General features: G+C 44.4%; 1 protein-coding gene across 4 annotated transcripts in view; it reads left to right on the forward strand.

Moving 5' to 3' along the window:
• The first annotated feature begins 1557 nt into the window (after window positions 1–1557).
• AGPAT5 (1-acylglycerol-3-phosphate O-acyltransferase 5) overlaps window positions 1558–20176 on the forward strand; it is a 123768-nt gene continuing 105149 nt past the window's right edge. Inside the window, exon 1 of one of the 4 annotated variants that reach the window (XM_077812627.1) lies at window positions 1558–2014. In XM_077812627.1, the coding sequence (XP_077668753.1) occupies window positions 1796–2014 (219 nt within the window). In that variant the 5' untranslated portion in view covers window positions 1558–1795. The remainder of the gene's footprint in view (window positions 2015–20176) is intronic. The other 3 variants (XM_077812628.1, XM_077812626.1, XM_077812625.1) reach the window with 3 other exon arrangements.

Here is a 20176-nt window from a genome sequence, read left to right on the forward strand (position 1 = left end):
TGATACAATTTCATTTTCACAAAAGCATTCAAAAGATTTGGGTTTCATTCCAGATTTCAAAAGCTGTCATGAAACAGAATTGTGTTCTGGTCAGCTCTAATACATAGCACCTGAGGGCTTGTCCACATAGAGAAATTTACCAGCATAATTTTACTGATATATAATTATGCTGATGTATGTTCCCACGTGGACACTTATTCCAGAATAAATGCTTCCACATGTGGAATTATACCAGTATAACTGTAGCGGTATATTAGTAAATTTCCCCATGTAGACAAACCTTAAACATCAGTGCAAGAGTTGTACTCTTTAAATGATCATGAAAACTACATGGAAAAAGCTGAACCATTTTGGGTGAAATTAAACAAACAAACAAAAAACCCCAAAACAATCAGTTTGAGGCAGACACCCAGGATACAAAATTTCAGGCTGAACAGTTACACTATGGCAAAACGATAAACAACTGAAAACAGGGTCTTAGAATGGGATACGTCAGGCACCTTGCTAATAGGTGGCCCTAGCAGCCCTTTCCATAATAATGAGCAGCCCAGGTTTCTAGAAAAGAACTTTTTTGATAGGTATAAACAATCCACTGACAGGGCTTAGTAAGAAATTTCCTCTGTGGGCCGCTTATTATATAAGCGTCCCCTACATGGTGTCTTGTACCTTTCTCTGAAGCAGGTGGCCACGGTTAAAGATAGCATATTGTTATTATTTATTTGTGTTGCAGTAATGCTTTGGACCCCATGGTGCTCGACACTGTACAAACATGGGTCAGACAGATGGTCCCTGTCTCAAGGAGCCTGCAGTTTACTGTCCAGTATGGCAACTCCTAGGCAACACTCACAGAGAAGGACCGCCAGCACACACTGATGCTGGTGACACAGTTTTCTTGCTACACTGGCATCCCAGCAGCTATAAACTGGGGGAACCCTCACTAAGCCTGCTCCCCTGGTGACAGGGGTTGGGGTGGTGGGCACCCAGGATGGGGGCGTATCTGTGTGGATGAGGGCAGGCGTCCAGAATAGGGGTTAAGGGTGGGAGGAGCCCAGGATGGGGCTGTGAGGCAGCGGGTGACTAGAATATGGCTGGGGAGGGGACAGCAGGGCCCAAGACGGCGGTGAGGGCTGGCGGTACCTGAGACGGCCTATGGGGGGAAAGGGGTGCCCGCGACTGGGGAGGGGGCAGCAGGTGCCCAGGATGGGGGTTGGGAGGAGAGGGTGGCCAGGGCTGGGGGGGGGGGGGAGAGAAGGAGAGCGGGTGCCCAGGATGGACCTGGGGCGGCGGGCGGTTGCCCGGGACGCAGCAAGGGGGGAGGGGAAGGGCGGAGGCCCGGAGCTGCGGAGGGGGCGGGGAGGGCAAGAGCTGCCTGTTCCCCGCCGTCGCTACCCAGCCCTGTCCCGGGGACGCACCTCACGCCGCCCAGGCTCCAGCCCCACCAGCACCCGCCGCCGAGCTAGGCGGGGCGGGGCGGCGGCCTCCGGTCTCTGCCCGCCCCCGGAAGTCTCCCCGCAGCCACTGAGGAGCCACCTTGTTGCGGCCCGCGCCGCTGCTGCCGGGCAATCTGGGGCCAAGCGGAGGCGTTTGAGGGGCAGCGCTGAGCCTGGCCCAGCCCCCAGCGCCGCCGCCGCCGCGCTCGCCCTAGCCCTAGCCTGGGCGCCGCCCCTGCCCGCGCCCGCCGGGCGGGCCATGCGGCTGGGGGCCGGAGGCGGCTGGAGGCAGACCGGACGCGCTCTCAGCCCCGCCGGGCGCCGCGCACGTGGATGCTGAGGGGCGGCGAGGCCGGGCCGGGAAGATGCTGTTGTCCCTGGTGCTGCACACCTACTCCATGCGTTACGTCCTGCCCGCCGCCGTGATGATGGGCACCGCGCCGACCTACGTGCTGGCCTGGGGCGCCTGGCGCTTGCTCTCCGCCCTGCTGCCCGCCCGCGTCTACCGGGAGCTGGATGACCGGTTCTACACCATCTACCAGAGCATGGTGCTCTTCTTCTTCGAGCGCTACACTGGCGTGCAGGTGAACCCCCCGCGCCTGGCACCGGGAGAGGGCAGCGAGCAGAGCGGGGGGCCCGGGGCGGGGGGAAGGGAGGGCTGCATTTGGGGTCACTGCCAGTCAGCTGCCACGTGGAGGGACCGGGATCTGCCCTGGGACTCGGGTGCCACTACATGGACTGCTCAGAGCGGGCGGAGCCTGGTCGCCCCGCGGCAAGCATTTGTTGCACCTAAACTGGTGCCCTCGTAAATACTTAGGCAGATGTTGGCCTTGCTCCCCCGAGTAGTCTCACTGAGGTCAGAGTAGCATGAAGGCAAAGAAAATATACTCAGACCACCACTGGATGTTGTGATTGCCCACCTAACCCTCTGTTTGCACCTCTCCCTTCAACCTCGTCACTCCTTCCTGTTCTTGTCTCGGTTTTGCAACTAAGCGAGCTGCCCTTGATTGCTGCCACTGACCTTGAAGCCCTTGAGCAGCACTCTTGGAAGTCAGTGGTAAAACTCCTACTGACTTCTGTGAAGGCTCTGACCTTTCCATTGTAAGCTCTTGGGGGGGCTCCGAGTCTCTTATTTTGTAAAGAATCATCACAATAAGTTTTTATCTGCACTTTTCATTCACAGCTCTAAAAGTACTTTACAAAGGAAGGCAAGTATTGTTATGCTCATTTTACAGGTGTGGAAACTGAGTCATACAGTGGAGAAGAGACATGGGCACAATAATGCTATGGAATCCAGACCCCCCAGTTAGTGCTTTTAACAACTGAACCGTGTTGTCTCTTTTGCACAATCATGATACTAAATAGATAGGTATTAAAATAATAGTCACGAGTAAGGCAAGCAGAGTTAATGAAACTACTAGATGTTGCTACTGCTACCCAAAGCAAAACTTGAGTGACCTTCCTTCAGTGCTTTGCAAATAATGGATCCAAACATATCTGTAGTGCTGAACACTATGAATACAGCTTGGATTATAATTGCTGATGTCTGACTTGGGTTTCAGGTTGGACTTTTTCTATTATCCTCTAATTCAAAGTAGAGGGAGTGTTAAAGGGATACCTTTGAGATAAAATAGTATGTAAAATGAAATTCCTTACTATATTGCTGCTAATAGTTTAAATTATTATAACTAATGAAAGTAAACATAATGTCTCAATATTTGTACTGCTCATTTGCCCAAGTTTTGGGTCAACTGAAGTTAATAGGAGCTGTGATCACTCAGCAGCTCTGAATTCAGGTTCAAGACGTCAAGTTAGGAACCCAGAATTGGTGGCCTCTCTTGCAAGTTTCAGCCGTCTGTTGCTGCTGTCAATGTGCATCTGTGTGCAAATAATTATACTTCATATTTATTGAGCACCTTATCTTGGAGAATCTCAAAACACTGTACAGATATTAATGAAAAGTCTCCTAATGCCGCTGTGGGGGGTTACATCTCCATTTAGAGTAGGAGAAACTGAAGTATAGAGATGTTAAGGCCTACATTTTCAAAAATGTCTTAGTTTTGGATCTCCATTATGAATCACCTATGCCCTGATTTTCAGAGCAACTGAGCACCCCTTATAGGTCCAACTGTAGTCAATAAGAGCTGCAGGTGCTCTACACGTATGAATATAAGCCCTAAGTGTCTGAAGATGGGTAACCAAAATTGTTTACGCTTCTGAACATGTAGGACTAAATCGTTTGGCCAGGTTCACACAGGAAGTTTGTTACAGAACTGGAAATGGAGCCCAGATCTCTTGACTCCAGTTCTGTAACAAGACTATGCCTCCAAGCATTAGCATTCTTGGAGACTTCAGGAGCCAAGTTAGCGATGTGCATATTTTTGTTTACAAGCTTGTTAGTGCCTTTCAATGCTAAACTTGGACTTCTCCTGTGTGGAAGTTAAATGCATAAGGAGCACTAACTCATTTGATTTGTGATATAAACTAGAACAGGGGGAAGGATAGTCCTGTGTTTAAGGCACAGGACTAAGATCTGGGAGTTCTGTTCCCCGCTGTGCCACAAGTTGTGTTACTGTGGCCAACTCAATTAACTTCTGTCTCTGTTTCCACATCTGTACAATCAGAAAAACAATACTTCCTTATGTCACAGGGTGATGTTAATTGCTTACTCTTTGTTCACAGCCTTGTATTCACATAACATCTTCCATCCAAAGATCTCAGGACATTATTATTTATTAGAAATGATCCGCCAGAGGTGAAAGGCTAGCCGTTTAACTCAACCAATCTTAAGGACAAAATTCAAAATCAAGAATATATGTATGATGTAAACCATAACAGAATAAATATTTTGTTCAGATTTCCTATTAGGAAGGTGCACTGGGGTAAATATTATGAACAGGACACTTATCATTGAAAAATGCCTGCTCTGTTTGAAAATCTAGCACTAACTCATAAGAAAATAAGAATAGAGAATGTCCAGGAAAGACATAGAAGGGAAAACATCAAGAAAACCACTAGCTATGCCAATGCTGTGCTTTTTTCTTAATTTCCCTCAGTTACTTCAGTGCAAGTCTATCAGTGATGGCAACATAGACCATCAGTTGCTATTTTTGTCATAGGATCAAGTAACCCTGCTAAGAATTGCAGCAGTGGATGATCTTTGGAAAAAGTGCAGTGCAGGCAAGGCTAAAAAGAAAGAGGGAACAGAAAGGAACCGAAAGCTAACAAAGGGGAGAGTCCCCAAGACCAGTGCTTGTGGAATAAAGCTTGTGGCTTAAAACCAGGAGATGGAAAAATAAAGGGAGGGAAGAGGGAAACTGAGAGTAAGAATTAGTCAGAGAAATGCCAAATACCTGGTACTTTCAGCATTTTCAGGTGTAGGAGAGAGAATCCCTGAAACTCATTTTATGTACACATTTTACTGCTCTTGATTGCATTTCTCTGAAAAATATTCCATAGCTCTTAACTTGGAGAGGGGTCAGGTCATGGCATAGGCCCCAGCCTTGCAAACACTTAAGTAGGTGTTTGCTGGATTGGGGCCATAATCTTGAAACTGCTACTTTTGGGCACATAATTAGGTTAACAGGGCAGGCAACAATTTTCCCCTAAACTTCAAGGCCTGGTGCTTATAGTAAAATATCACTAAACTGAAATCAAACCACAAAAATAGGATATAAGAATGTTAACATTATACTTCTATAGCATTCTTCATCAGGGCTCTCAAATTGCTTTACAAACATTAAAGCATCCTAACATCTCCCTTGGGGGAACTAAATTACTGGATGATGAATTGCATAAATTAGTAGAAATGAAAAAGATCTAGCTTAAATCATTCTCTGGTTTTACAGACAGGGAAACAAGATGTTAAGGACCTGATCAAGCAAAGCACTTAAGTATATACATAGTGTCATTGAAGTCAATAAAACTACACATAAGTTAAAATGCTTTGCTGGATTAGGGCTTTAAGTGACTTGCTCAAAGTTGTACTGTGAGACAGTGGCAGAACTGGAAAAGATAATTTTATTTGAGACTGTATCCTGTCCAGGATTCTTTGGATCTGTTATATTTGCATGATTTGTGGATTTTTAATGGAATAATATATCTATTCTGTCATAAATATTGGATGTGCCTGCTTTTAAAATCCTATCGGTCATGAAATTTCCATTGATATCAATGGAAGTTTTACTGGGTTAACACTGTGAGTTGAGTCCTATATGTAGATTATTTTTTTAACTAAATTAAATAATAGTGTATCTTATTTTTGCAGGAATGGAGAGGAGAGAAAAGGAGGTTTCTGTGTAGCAACAGCTATTAATCCACTAAGTATCTAATTACACACAGTTTTTTCATTCCTCTAACTTAGGGTTTCTAACCAACTTGAGTTTATAAAAACAAAAACCCTCCTCCTTGCTGCATATGAATTTTAACTTTATAGCAAACACTTTAAATTTAAATTTGTGAAATAAAATGGAAACTGGGATATATATTTAATTATGTAGCAGAGCTAGTCTGATATGTAATAACCTATAGGGATTGGGACTAGAAATATATTTAAATATATAGTTGTTATTGCAGAGCTCTACAACTGTAGGAACCACTGCTCCAGCGTTTTGTTTTAGAGTGTGGTTCTGGTCAGTGATCATGTAGAAGCAGTGCCTTCTTACTCAATCAGCTGCTGTTCTTATATTTTCTGAGTCATATCTGCTTACCTTCCTGCCAAAAATATGCTTTTTGCTCCTGATAGATTTGCAGATCCCGTACAGCAATGAAAGAGAGAACTAGATTCTGTTGTGGCTCTCACGTAATCAACAAAACTGTTAATGGATTTTCAAATGCAGTCTTATTACTGATAATGATGCGTCGCTTGGCTTTCAGAACCCAGAGTGAATTTACAGAGTTGGCAATTAGAAAAAACTTCCTAACCTGCAAATGAAGTCAGTTTAGTCAGACACATTGTGACTGTAAACATGAAATCCCATGATGCCACTTAGAGCCATTTTTCAGCATATAACTATATTTTAACTGATATTCGTGCATTTTGTTGTGACTCACATGCTATAAATATTTATTAAAATAAATCTGTATGCTACGTTCTGACAATGCCCAGGAGCACGAGCTTGGATTACAAACTTATAATACTGAAATGTGTAAATGCAATCTGCTGAAAAGTGGGACATGGTTAATCGCCACATTCCTTTCCCTCACATGTCTATCTTGTTGCGAGATCATTGTGTTCTTAAGATACATTTTCTATTTTTCTTTGACTTAGCTGTTGACTCCTCTTTGCTCTGCTGTGAGCTACAGCAGTGTTACAATATATTTTTTCTAGCTAGCACATATATAAGATGTTTAAATACTTTTTAAATTTAGTTTAAAGTGATAGAAAATTTGACAGCAAAGGATGTTACTGAATGACATGGTGGGTCAGAACGGCCACTGACACAAACAGGTGCAACTCCTCTGAGTCATTGGGGTAGCATTTGCTATGCTAATTGTAGATTTGGCCCCAAGTTTCTAAATCTTCAAATATGTGGGCTATTTGCAGTTGGTTCACTTAGTTTATTGTCTGTTAGTATGTCTATTGTTTCTTTTTGAATTCACCTTTGTGTTTTGAAGCAGTACTGTACCCTTGCCTTCAGGGAGCCCAGAGTTTGTATGGTTTCAGAGTAACAGCCGTGTTAGTCTGTATTCGCAAAAAGAAAAGGAGTACTTGTGGCACCTTAGAGACTAACCAATTTAGCTCACGAAAGCTCATGCTCAAATAAATTGGTTAGTCTCTAAGGTGCCACAAGTACTCCTTTTCTTTTTTCAGAGTTTGTATGTTCTTATTTCAAGGTGTGACTGTGAAAACTAAAATGTTTAAAAATATTTCTGTGATTAGAGTGCTTGAATGGCTGAAAGAATTGGAAATGGGATATGGTAAAGCCTTTCACCTCTCAGTGACTATTTAGACCAGGTGTTCTCAGGACAACGTTTTTGGTGGACTGGCCTCAGAGTGCGGCCACCAACTCTTGTTGGTGGCTGCTCTCATTTTTTTCCTAAAATACTTGCGGGCTGGAGCCTGAAGCCCTGTGTCCAGCTCCTGAAGCCCCACAGATGGGGCCGTGTGGCTGGAGCCTGAGGCCTGCTGCCACACAGCCAGAGTCCAGGTCTGGAATCTGAAGCCCCATGGTCAGAGCCTGCCTCCACTGGGCTGAAACCCAAAGACTGAGCCTCACTGCCCCTGTGAAGGTGGGGAACTCAGTGGCTGCCTGCTCCTCCAGCGTTGTGCCCCAGGTGTCTCCAGAAGGGGGCAGAATCCAACCCCTGCTGGCAGCCCCAGCAACCAACACCAAGGCAGTGCATCCAGGAGCAACAGGGAGGGACCACTACTTTGCCACTTCCCCCCACCACCCCCAGTTAACAGCCCAGGAGGCTTTGGCCGCATTTGAGAAACGCTGATTTAGACTCCTATCCCAGTTGCCGTCAGGGTGGTGAAATTAATGCCTGTGGTGGTTGTGCATGTGTTTCACAGCTGGTGAGGGGTAAATGCTCTTTATTGTAATCTTTTCTAATTTTGTTTGGTATTTGGGTTGACTGGCAATGTAGAAATGTTAAAGAAGCAGCCAGAGTGATGATTTCTTTAAGAATTATATTCAAACTGCAGGGTTTTGACAATGATATAAAATCCATGCCTGATTTACTGTGAATGGTTTTTGGGTTTATTTTCCTTGTCCAGCATGCACACGTCTACATTTCTGTCTCCTTCTGGACCCTCTTTGGAGCAGGAAATGTTAGAAGTGATGCTTCTAGAAGCGTTATGAAATTCTAATTTTAATAGGGCTCAAGTTATTAGGAGAATTGGATGTGTCTCATTGGTAATGCTTCCACAATTATAGTCAGCACAACCATGTTGTTTCTAACATCCATTACAGAGTATGTACTACACCACAAGTACGCTACATTGTATAATATGCTTTCTGCAATGGGAGTTAAAGTTTGGACCTGTATACATTCATAGACAAATAGTTTTTAACGCTTTGGCCTAGTCTGTACTGGGAAAATGGCATGGTGTTAGAAAATGTGCTGAATAACACATAGTTAAAAAACAACTTGGCACCTAGTAGACAAGGACAGCTGTGTTTAAAAATGTTAGCTGCTGATGGCCAGGAATGCCTTGTTTGTCCTAGAGCTCTCACTGACATTGCCACTGGAGATGCTATAATAGCAATCATGAGATATGTTGGGGGGGAAAAGTCCAGTATAGTCACAGCCTGGTATTTCTGTCTAATGCTAGAAGCTCTTGGTGAGGCAAATGGGTGGCAAAAGTTTGGGAATGGTTAAGGGGACAGGTTTGAGACTATAATGAGTGTGTTGATGGGAATGAAAGTTAACTATCCCTAGAAAGGGCATCCCTTTAGTGACAGACACTATAGAGGAGTGCTAAATCTCATGATATAAGGTAATGAAACAAGGAAATGTTGGGACCTGACCCTAAGTTTTAAAATTATGACCAATTTGTTTGGGTCTGACTTTCACAAACTTTAGAAAGGTTTTTCACAATTATTTCCCAACTGGACACTCACAGAGACTGGTTTTAGAATAAACTGTCTCACCAGGGATGTTAGATAGACCAGGTGGGGGAGGTAAAATCTTTTATTGGACCAACTTCGGGATAGTCAGGAAGAGGATTCTTACTAAGGAATATGTGCCTTATATAGTGCAATATTTCTTTGTGTATATTATTGTACAGGTGTTAAATGATGCTGCTTAAGCACGATGGATAAAGTTTCCAAACGTAGATACCTAACTTTAGATACCTAAATCCACAAATAGATCTAGGTAGCTAAAGTTAGGCACCTGAGTGAAACTTTGGCCATACTCTGTATGTCTCAAACATATTTTTGGATATGTGTTTCGTACTACAAGATGCAGAAAATCCCACACTGGGGGTGCATGTATGCATGCAAGATAGATAATGTGTGTTTAATTTCTATTCTGATTGCCTTTGACTGCCACTGAGGGTGAAAGTGATGTCCCATTTAAACACACAGAGACGGTGTTTACCATTCAGTTGGATGCCAAGTAGAAGTTTGGTATATTGCAGCCTGTGACTATATGTTAGGGGCCAGCACTGGGAAATTCAGTTAAATCATACAGGGCCTGACATTGAGGTGTTTTGTGCTTGTTGCTCCCATTGTCTTTGATTGAAGTTGTGGGTACTTAGCATTTCTGAAATCAATCTTCTATTGTCAAAACCAAAAGTAACCTAAAAGCTCCGGCAGTTGGCAAACTAGTAAAAACCTGTTTGGACAGTCTTGTAAACTGCACTGTCTTTTTGATCTCCAAGTTATGACTGTACTTGAGTTTCATAATGATGTCAGCGATCGAAGGTTGTATCTGTATCTAGTACCAACATGTGGAATTGTCAGTAAATATAAAGTTAGGCATCTAGGGAAATCCTAAGAAGTCAAAAATATATGCTGGCTAGCACTAAAGAGAAAAGGACTTATGAATAATACCATGGGGGATTAAAACAAAAAAGGCTTTGTGTTTGAAGGCAGGTTCAACTGCAAGAACAAGAGGATGAACTAGAAGGATTTGCATTTCTAAACAATCATTTAAACAATCCTGTTTGTGATTGAGAGTCAGGAGATTTAACTTAATCACAAACAGGATTGTTTAGATTAAGTCAGATCTCTTGACTCTCCATTTTTACAATCCTGTTTGTAATTAAGTCAAATCTCCTGGCTCTCAATCTAGTGCTCTATCCTCTCAACCTTCATATAGGGATAGTTTCTCTCCTCAGATACATTTTACCCCAGTGGTGACTGAGCAACTGAAAGGGTGACCAATGTGTAGCTGTTGCCTTATTTAGTATAGTGAAACCACCTTCTCTTATTAAGCATCTGTTTTGCAGATTTTCCTACTTTGATTGACCTTATAACTCTTCAGGAATTGTTTGAACTACATTGACCCTTTTTTGTCATCATAGTTATTAACTAGTGCATAATGGATTATGGAAATATCCACAACAGCTTTATATTTAATACAACCAAATAGTTTATGTACAGTTGACTGTTAACAGAATGAGAAAAGACTCCTTTATATTTGGTATAGTGCCCCTCTTGCTCTGCTATTGCCATTCTTAACATTGTTTGAAAAAATTGGGTGTTACTCTGGATTGACAGTGAATTATTCAGATTTAAAGTGGTATAGCAGAACAGAATTTATCCTAGGGTCCCTTAGTAGTGTTTAGATTTGAAAATAGGTTTGGATGAAAGAGATCCTGACACTTCAGATATAAAGAAGTGTTCTGTTGAGGAGAAAACTTCCCTTATCTATTTTGGATTATTTTTTAAAGAACTTTATGCAGAGTGAAATGGGGAAAATCTTCTTTCCCTCCCCCTGCTTCTGTCACTCAATATGTACAAAGCAACCCCACTATAATAGATGGGGAGCTGGACGATCATAAGTATTGGAGGGAGAGACTAGTTTGTTTCAAGTTATTTTGATTTGCATTTAAAATTAGTCACTCATACTTGGGTGAATTCTGCTTATTTGAACATATGCCTATATACTAAAAAATTAAATTTCAGACTGCATCATGTTTATAACATGAATATCATTTACGGAATCACACATTGCTGTTAGACCAGAGAAGTGTTGGAGAACTAAGTAAGGCACTTTTGAAAATTTTTAAGTAACATTTTCAAAAGTAACTTTGGCGCCTGCATTCCACTGAAAGTCAGTAGTATTTAGGCTTCAAAAGCACTTTTGAAAATAGAGAATAGGTGCTTATGAAAATCTTATCCTGAGTCACAAATGAAGAAACTCTAGCATTTTCACTATCTTCCTTTTCCATCCCTCATGATTCATTGATAAGTACATGCCAGCCTAAGAGTTTAGGGCAGAGGTGGCCAACCTGTGGCTCCGGAGCCACATGCAGCTCTTCAGAAGTTAACGTGCGGCTCCTTGTACAGGCACCGACTTTGGGGCTGGAGCTACAGACACCAACTTTCCAATGTGCTGGCGGGTGCTCACTGCTCAAACCCTGGCTCTGCCACAGGCCCTGCCCCCACTCCACCCCTTCCTGCCCCTCCCCTAAGCCTGCCATGCCCTCACTTCTCCCCTATGCCCCCAGAGCCTCCTGCATGCCATGAAATAACTGATCAGGGAGGGAGAGGGAGGTGCTGATCAGTGGGGCTGCCAGTGGGTGGGAGGCACTGGGAGCAGGATGGGGGAAGTGATGGGAGCTGCTGACGTATTACTGTGACTCTTCGGCAGTGTACATTGGTACATTTTGGCTTCTTCTCTGGCTCAGGTTGGCCACCCCTGGTTTAGTACAAACATTTGTACAATGTTACAGATAACATTTAACGAGCGCCCTCTTCAAGTCCTTAGCAAGAGGTTAACTATAAGGTCCTGTACAAGAGTGTTTCTCTCGCTAGAACTCCTAAAGATGTCGTCTGTCAGAATGTCCCTGATTCTTGCTGTTAGGGGAGGGACTAAGGATAATATTTTCAAAAAGCACCTAAGTGATTTAGGCTCCTAAGTGTCATGTCACTTTTGAAAATTTTAGCATTATTCTAATTATTCATTAAAGGAAGGTGTGTTTTTGGGAAACAATAGTTCTTACATTGCATTTGAGTCACTCAGCTCTCTTTTGAGGAAATCCCAAATTTTCATAAGTCTTGAACGGCTTTGCTACAGGATTATAGGGGAGACTATTTCAGGCATTTTTGCTATCTTAATGAAGTCAGTTAGAACAGCTTGTTCTAGGTGGGAAATGGTTTCAAGTTTTTAAAAAATCAAGATGTTTACTTTCCAGGTAACACTCTTCATCTGGTTCAGCTGAAATCTCAGCTTGTAAATAGATTTCTTCTCACTTTACTTTTTCAGTGTGTGCTTGAGGGACCTGCAGTCCTCTCTAGAAAATGCAGTGTTTTAGTAATTTATATTAGGGCCTGCTTAAAGGGTGTATTGACTTTCGTCTTCCCATCAATCACCCACTATAAGGACTGCAAATTTTTGCCAATGCAAGTAATGTCGGCATAAAGCCACTGCAGTTAGTATATTGCTTGACTCCTTGTGTCGGCAATGGGTGTGTTCACCAGGAGTGCTTATTTTGAGGCACAGTGCAGTGCACCATGGATATGTATCCCAGCATGCAACTCGCCACCGTTCAGCGCACTTTCTTTTGGTAAGTTTTTGTAATGCATTGAAGGGCAGAAACGGGTGACTGGGACTATAGGGTCAAGTCCCCATCATACTGTTTTCGCCACCCCATAATGCCATCTCTATTCCATAAATTTTGCGCCTATTTTAAAAATCCCATGAACCCACACAGGATTTATCACTGTCTGCCATCTTGGACAGAAGCATGTACCTTTACAGCTTTGCACTGTTGTCATGAGCTTTGCAAGAACAGGATGCATAATCTTTGGTTTTTGCAGAGCCACAAGAAGAGCCATGGGGAACATAGAATCATAGAATATCAGGGTTGGAAGAGACCTCAGGAGGTCATCTAGTCCAACCCCTTGCTCAAAGCAGGACCAATCCCCAACTAAATCATCCCAGCCAGGGTTTTGTCAAGCCTGACCTTAAAAACTTCTAAGGAAGGAGATTCCACCACCTCCCTAGGTAATGCATTCCAGTGTTTCACCACCCTCCTAGTGAAAAAGTTTCTCCTAATATCCAACCTAAACCTCCCCCACTGCAACTTGATGATTTCCTGGAGGGCATACTGCTGTGGTGTTCATGGAGCAGCTGGAAATGGTGGAGTGCTCCTTCTGGGCTGGAGAAATGAGCACTGACTGGTGGGATTGCATCATAATGCAGACTTGGGATGATGAGCAGTGGCTGAAGAACTTTCAGATGCATAGGGCCGTATTCCTGTGTGCTGAGCTTGCTCCAGCGCTCCAGTTTAGGAACACCAGAATGAAAGTTGCATTGACAGTGGAGACGCAAGTGGTGATTGCATGGTGGGAACTTGCAACGCTGAGTTGTTACCATCGGTCAGTCGGAAATCATTTTGAAGTTGTAAAATCCACTGTGGAGGCCCGTTGCGATGTGAGACTCACCTCGCCTCAGTATATGGCTACTGCCAGTCACCACCTAGCCCCCATTCACTGTGGCGGACTGCAGTGTACAAGCCACTCATCACAGGCAAGGGGGGTTTGGACCTGCTGCCTCTACCTACCCTTGGGGTGCCCTGTGGCAACCCCAGTACCCTGTCTTAGGCCATCTGCCAGGCCTGCAGCCTGGAGCTTTTCCAGTCTGGAGCCTCCTAGCTCCTCTGGCCTTCCCCAGCACTGCTTCACCTCAGGTACCCTGGTACACTCCCCAGCAGTCAGGCCGGTCTCTCTCCACAGCTAGAGGAGACTCTGAGCGTCTGGCTCACAGTCGTTTTATAAGGGCCAGCTGTAGTCTGTTTGGGGCGTGGTCCCAGCTGCGCCTACTTTCCCAGTCAGCCTGGGAGCTACTTGCCCCCAGCCACAGCCCTCTCCTGGGCTGTTTTAAGCCCCTCTGGGCAGGAGCGGGTGACTACCCCACTACAAGGCCATTGTCATGCAATGGTACAGGGCCATTAATCATCTCCTGCTACGCAGAACTGTGACTCTCGGCAATTTGCAGAACATAATGGATGGCTTTGCAGCAATAGAGTTCCTGAACTGCGGTACTCCAGCGATAGACGGCACTCTTCTTCACTATTTTGGCACCAGACCACCTTGCCACAGAGTATATCAACAGAAAAGGCTATTTTTCTATGGTTACGCAAGTGCTCGTGGGTCACTCGGAATGCTCCAATGACATCAGTGTTGGCTGGTAAAGGAATGATGCTTGCATCTTTAAGAACATAGATCAGTTCAGAAAGCTACAAGCATAGACTTTTTCCCCGACCAGCGGATTACCATTGGTGATGTTGAAATGTCAGTAGTGATCCTAGTGGACCCAGCCTACCCGTAGTCCCCTGGCTCATGAAGCTGTACACTGGCCACCTCAACAGGACCAAGGGAAAATTCAGATATTGGCTCAGCAGGTGCAGAATGGCAGTTGAATGCACTTTTGGTAGATTGAAGGAACAGTGGCATTGTTTACTCACAAGATTGGATCTCAGTGAGAAAAATATCCCAATGGTTATAGCAGTCTGCTGTGTCCTGCATAATATCTTTAAAGCAAAAGGGGAAAAGTTGTTGCCGGGGTGGTGGGCGGAGGTGGAACAGTTCTCTGCTGCGTTTGAACAGCCAGACATAAGGGCTATCAGAAGAACTCAATGCAGAGCTATAAGGCACTTGAAAGAGCATTTTAACAGCGAACCACAGTAATGCATCATGGTGTACAGTGCTCTACCTGCAATTTGGGTGCCTGTTAAGGAATTGTTTGGTGCTTAGTGCACATCTGTGAATATAACACTGACAATGCACATACTAATTTTGTGGAGCTTGCTGTACATTTGATTGTTACACTGTGTTTGCCACTGATCCTATGAGTTGTGTCACAGTGTGTAAAACAACTAGTGGGTGCTTCCAGTACCGTCAGGCACTCTGCAGCATATGTTGGGAACTAATAAAGATGAATTGTTTTCCCAAACAATGGAATTTTATTGAGTAGCAAAAACACTTTAAAAATTCTGTGCAAGTTAAAAGCAAATACATTAAAACCTCAATAAATTTATGGAACAGAGCGTAAAGAAGAGGAAGGAACATTCAGGTTCATTTTAGCTACAAATACATCAGTCATAGCTCTCAAAGGTCAGTGTATGTGAAGCTGTGATTCTCCTGAATGTTCCCTGGTGTGCAGCGGTAAGAAAGGGATGTAGCCCTCGATGCCACGTGGAATGTAGCGGGGGTGTAGGGAGGTGCTATACTGGGGTTGTCCAGGGACTGCAAAGGGAGGTGAGCCTGGGATTGTTGTGCCTATAGATCCACAAGAGTTTGCAGCATCTGTTTGCGCTGCCAGAGAAGCCCCATTATGTCCTGGTGCATCTACCTGTCCTTTTCCTGCGGGGCCTCTTGGACCTTTCTCCTGTTTGCTGTTTCCTTCTCCATATAGTCTGTATTATTCATCCTCCAGGCCCTCTGTTCATGATCTGATGCAGCCCTGGCTTACAGAATCTCACTGAATGTGTCACCCCAAGTCATCTTGTTTCTCCTCCTTATCTGGCACAGGCATTCTCTGGGTGTGGAAGGGGAACCCCTCAAGGCCTCAACAGCAGCAGCTACAGATAAAACACACAGAGCTATGATTGCCAATATAATCACAATGGAAAGTGAAAGTTAAGATTCAGAACTCCCTTTCCTTGTTCCCCTAAAATCTAAAACAAGACATGGTTATTACATACTTCTGCTTTATGGTGCCACGCACAAGCACTCTAGCACCAGCCATGGTGACTGTGGACGACCAGGAGTGAGGGAAATGAGGAGGAGATTGCTCGGTTGCACGAAACTATGATTATAGGGCAATGGCACTGAAAATTGGTACCATTTTCCATAGGCTTTGGTGACATTAGCTGATATCTCACTCATGAGGGTAACAAAGGCAGAGAGCGCACAGCTCCTGTGGGCATCCCAAAGCTACTCAGTCCCTTTTTACTGGAACTTTTCCTGCCAAAGTTGTCACTGACTGGCGAGGGAAAGTGTCCTGCTGTGGAGGAAGAAATAGGGCTGCCATCCTAGAAACGTTCTGGAGAGGATTGCAGAGCACCGCCATGAAAATTTCATCAAGATCGTTCAGGTAAATTCTAGGGACATCCCTATACATAAACAAAGGGCTCTGCATGGCCCCTCTCTTGCTCTACAGAGGAATGGAAAGCAGATGACAATGCGCTCTCTTTTTGTTCTACTGCTATCTCTTCTAGTACGAGTAAATAAATGAAAAGTTGATAGCTGTGTCCTGCTAAGTTGGGGCTGCCATCACTGTAATGTAAAATAAATTTACACACTTAGCCAAGGTTTCTTTCCTGCATTGAGCTCACCCATGCTCAACTGCCAGGACTGACTGGACTGCGGTGGAGTCTCAAACAGGTCGTGACTCATGGCATCGCCGCCTCTTTCTCCTCCTCCTCCTTGTTCATGCCAGGGGCCTGTGACTTAAGCTTCATGGCGATGTCGGTGGTGTGCGGGCTGGTGGTAGGTATGCAGCTCTTTGTAAAAGTGGCAAGTCTGTGGCTTGGCATTGGATTGACTGCTGGCTTCCCTGGCTGCCTGATATGTCTGACACACTCTCTTCACTTTCACGTGGCACTACTGCTGATCCCTGTTGTACCCCTTCTCTTGCATCCCCCATGCAATCTGCTTGTAGGTTTCCACATTTCTACAGCTGGTCAGGAGCTGTGCTTGCATACCCTCTTCTCCCCACAGGCCCAGGAGATCCTGTCTGTTCCAGTCCAGAGAACATCTGGAGCATGTAGCCAGCATGGTCAGCTGCGAAGTTGTGCACGGCAATGAAGAGCTGCTAGGTGTGCTCGCCAAGTTGGGCAATCAGGATAAGGCATTTTAAAAATTCACAGGGTTTTGAAAGGCTTCTGGTCTCCGTGACCTCTGGGCAGTGGAGTTCATAACTGTGATCAGAGAAGTCAGTGTTGGGCATTGTGGGACAGCTGCTGGAGGACTGTTAAGATTGACATAGGTAACACAGTGTCTACATTCGCACGGTGTCAGCTTCAGTTTATTGACTGTAGGTCACCATTGTTGGGGAGTGGTGTTACAATGTAGGCGTAATGGAAAGCTTACGTCAGTGGGAGACAAATACAAGTGTAGATACATGCACAGCATCCTCGATGCAAGCCATCTTAGATAGACCTAACTTCGTACTGTAGACTAGGCCTCGCTCTCCGCGGGGCTCCAGTTCCAGCTCTGCCACAGACTTTCTGAATGGCCTGGGGCAGGTCACTTGGGTGTTTATTTTAAGAAGTGTCCACTAATTGAAATTACTTGAAGATATTTGGCATGTGGTTGTTCAGTATCTCCAAAAAATAAAGGCCCTCAATTTAGTACCCCAAATTAGTGGATATTTTTGAACATTTTGTTTTTCTCTCGCTTAGTTTTTCCATCTCTTAAAATGGGGTCAGTAAAGCACGTTGAGACTATTCAGGCAAAAAAGTGTTAATAAAAGAAACTCAGGACTGCGTTTTGTATTTTTCTGTATCTAGGCAGAACAAGTAAACGCATTTGTAGCTAGCTTTCCTCCTGTGAACTTAGTTAACTGAAATTAGTGGTTTAATATTTATAAAATGTCTTTCCTGCTATTATCACCTGCCTCTTGTTCTTTTGAGTAAGGTGAAGATAATGAGCCTTTTTTCACTTTACATTTTTCCCTTCCAATGGGTTATCTGCTGTGGAAATATCTTTTTACCCATTTTAATAGAAGCTTTATGATTCTAGATGGGTAGATTACTATAGTTTAAGCCTGAATATTTGAAAGTTTACATTTTTAGGGTCAAATACTAAAAATATATGTAGTCAGAGAAATATATAAGCAGAATGAAAGACTTCAAAACTATATTTTTCGTGCCATTTATAATGCTATTTTATTACAATTATTGTTGTATGTTTTCTTTGGCTGACTAAAATAATCCCATTTCCTTTTAAAATGTCAATGATTCCTTTTAGCTAGGAATAGCACCTGCTGGCAATGCTAGATCAGATCCTTTGCAATTCAGACTCAAGACACATTCATAACTGTCAGATGTTCTTCTTGTTTAATTCAGGTGGGAAAACTAGTGGAGCAATTCTTTATATTTTAGTGCCTGTAGCGGTGCAGGACTCACCCCTGCGGCGCCTCTTGCTGGTCGTCCAGGGAATTAGCGTTCCAGCCTCCAGAGCACCCTCTGCAGGCCAGTGTCCCACTTGCCACTGGCCCCCCGTGTCCTTCCTGGACCCCGGTGCCCCTTTTACCTGGGGTGCTTCCCCCTGGCAGTACCCCCACAGATCTGGGTCTCCCCACCCCGGGGAACCCCCACCCTCTCTCCCACACCTTGCCTCAGTCTATAGCCACTGCCAGTCATCAACTAGCCCCCATTCCCTGCAGTGTAAACGCCACTCATCATAGGCAAGGGGAGTTGGGACCTGCTGCCTTTGCCTACCTTTGGCTGCCCCCTGCAACCCCAGTACCTATTTGGCTTAACTCCCCAGCTCCTCTGGCCTTCCCCCAGCCCTGCTCCACCTCAGGTGCTCCATTCAGCTTCCCAGCAGCCAGGCCCCTCTCCCTCAGCAAATGCGAGGAAGAATCCTCTCAGCTGCTGGCTTCCCTGGCCTTTATAGGGCCAGCTGAGTCTGTCTGGGACATGGTCCCAGCTCTAGCTGCTCTGCCAATCAGCCCAACTTTCCCCCTGCCCCAGCCCTCTCCCAGGGCTGTTTTAAGCCCTTCCAGATAGGAGTGGGTGACCACCCCGCTACAGTACCCAAAACCCTGACCCTACAAAACTTGAACATTTGCCTAATTTTATGCTCGTGAGTAATCTCATTCACTTCAGAGTAAATACTCAGGTGTTTAAGTGTTTGCAGGACTAGCGTGTAAGAATAAAAGTCAAGGCAAACAGTTGAGGTACAGAAGTTTAGTACTCTACATCAAATGACATAATAGGAGTAAACAAAATAATAAATTGCTAGCTCTAAGTATCATTTCTAGACAGAGCAAATAAAATAAATCAGAATATCTTTTTATTAAATCCTCTGCTTCTCAATACAGCCAAGTAAAGGATTTCTCAAACATCTTAATTTACTCATAAGATTCTCTGCAAGGTGCCTGTAAAGTTCAGTCTGTGGGGTTTGGCAACAGTTTCCTTCCCTGAAGACAAACAGAACACACAAGTACCTCTATTTCTGAGTGAATTACCTGCTTTAGTAATCTGGATTGGATGTAAACTGTGACTTCATTGTCTGATGAGGTGTTCAAGCCAGGAAATTGCACTTTGTGACTATGAAGTCTCTTTGCCCACTGTATTGCTATACCTCATATCTTATTAAGCAGTTGTATAAAAATATGTGAATGTAAAGGATTTTTTTTTCAGGAAAAATGTTATTTAGAGCCAAGAAGTTTGGAGTTGCCCTTTCGTAAGAACGGCCATACTGGGTCAGACCAAAGGTCCATCTAGCCCAGTATCCTGTCTTCCGATAGTGACCAATGCCAGGTGCCCCAGAGGGAATGAACAGAACAGATAATCACCAAGTGATCCATCCCCTGTCACCCTTTGCCAGTTTCTGGCAAATAGGGGCTAGGGACATTATCCCTGCCCATCCTGGCTAATAGCCATTGATGAGCCTATCCTCCATGAATTTACCTAGTTCTCAAATTAATGGACTAAAAAATTAAAGGACTCTTTCCTTCCCTCTCCTTTCATCTCTCCTGTCAGATGGGGGTTTGAACAATACTCTCTCTCTCCCCCCCATGCCCCCCCTCCCCGAGTATTTTGTTGCCCTTGAAGCACTGGTCCAGTGGTAAGGGCATTAGCCTGTGGACTGGAAGACCTGAGTTAAAATCCCTTTTCTGCCACAGATGTCCTGTGTAACAAGTCATTCGGTCTCTCTGTTCCTCAGTTCCCCATGTGAGGGGGAGAATGGGGGTAATAATACTTCCCTACCTACAGGAATGTTGTGAGGATACTATACATGAAAAGATTGTGAGATGTTCAGTTACTGTGATTTTGGGGGCCTTATAAGTACCTGAGAGAGAGAGAGTTCGATCTTCCAGCGCCTACAGTAGCATTCTCTCTCAAGCCCCATTACTGCTAAATGAAGGAGAAGGTTCCGTGATCTGAACTACTT

Source organism: Eretmochelys imbricata, chromosome 3, assembly GCF_965152235.1.
Source record: "Eretmochelys imbricata isolate rEreImb1 chromosome 3, rEreImb1.hap1, whole genome shotgun sequence".
NCBI classification, from domain to species: domain Eukaryota; kingdom Metazoa; phylum Chordata; order Testudines; family Cheloniidae; genus Eretmochelys; species Eretmochelys imbricata.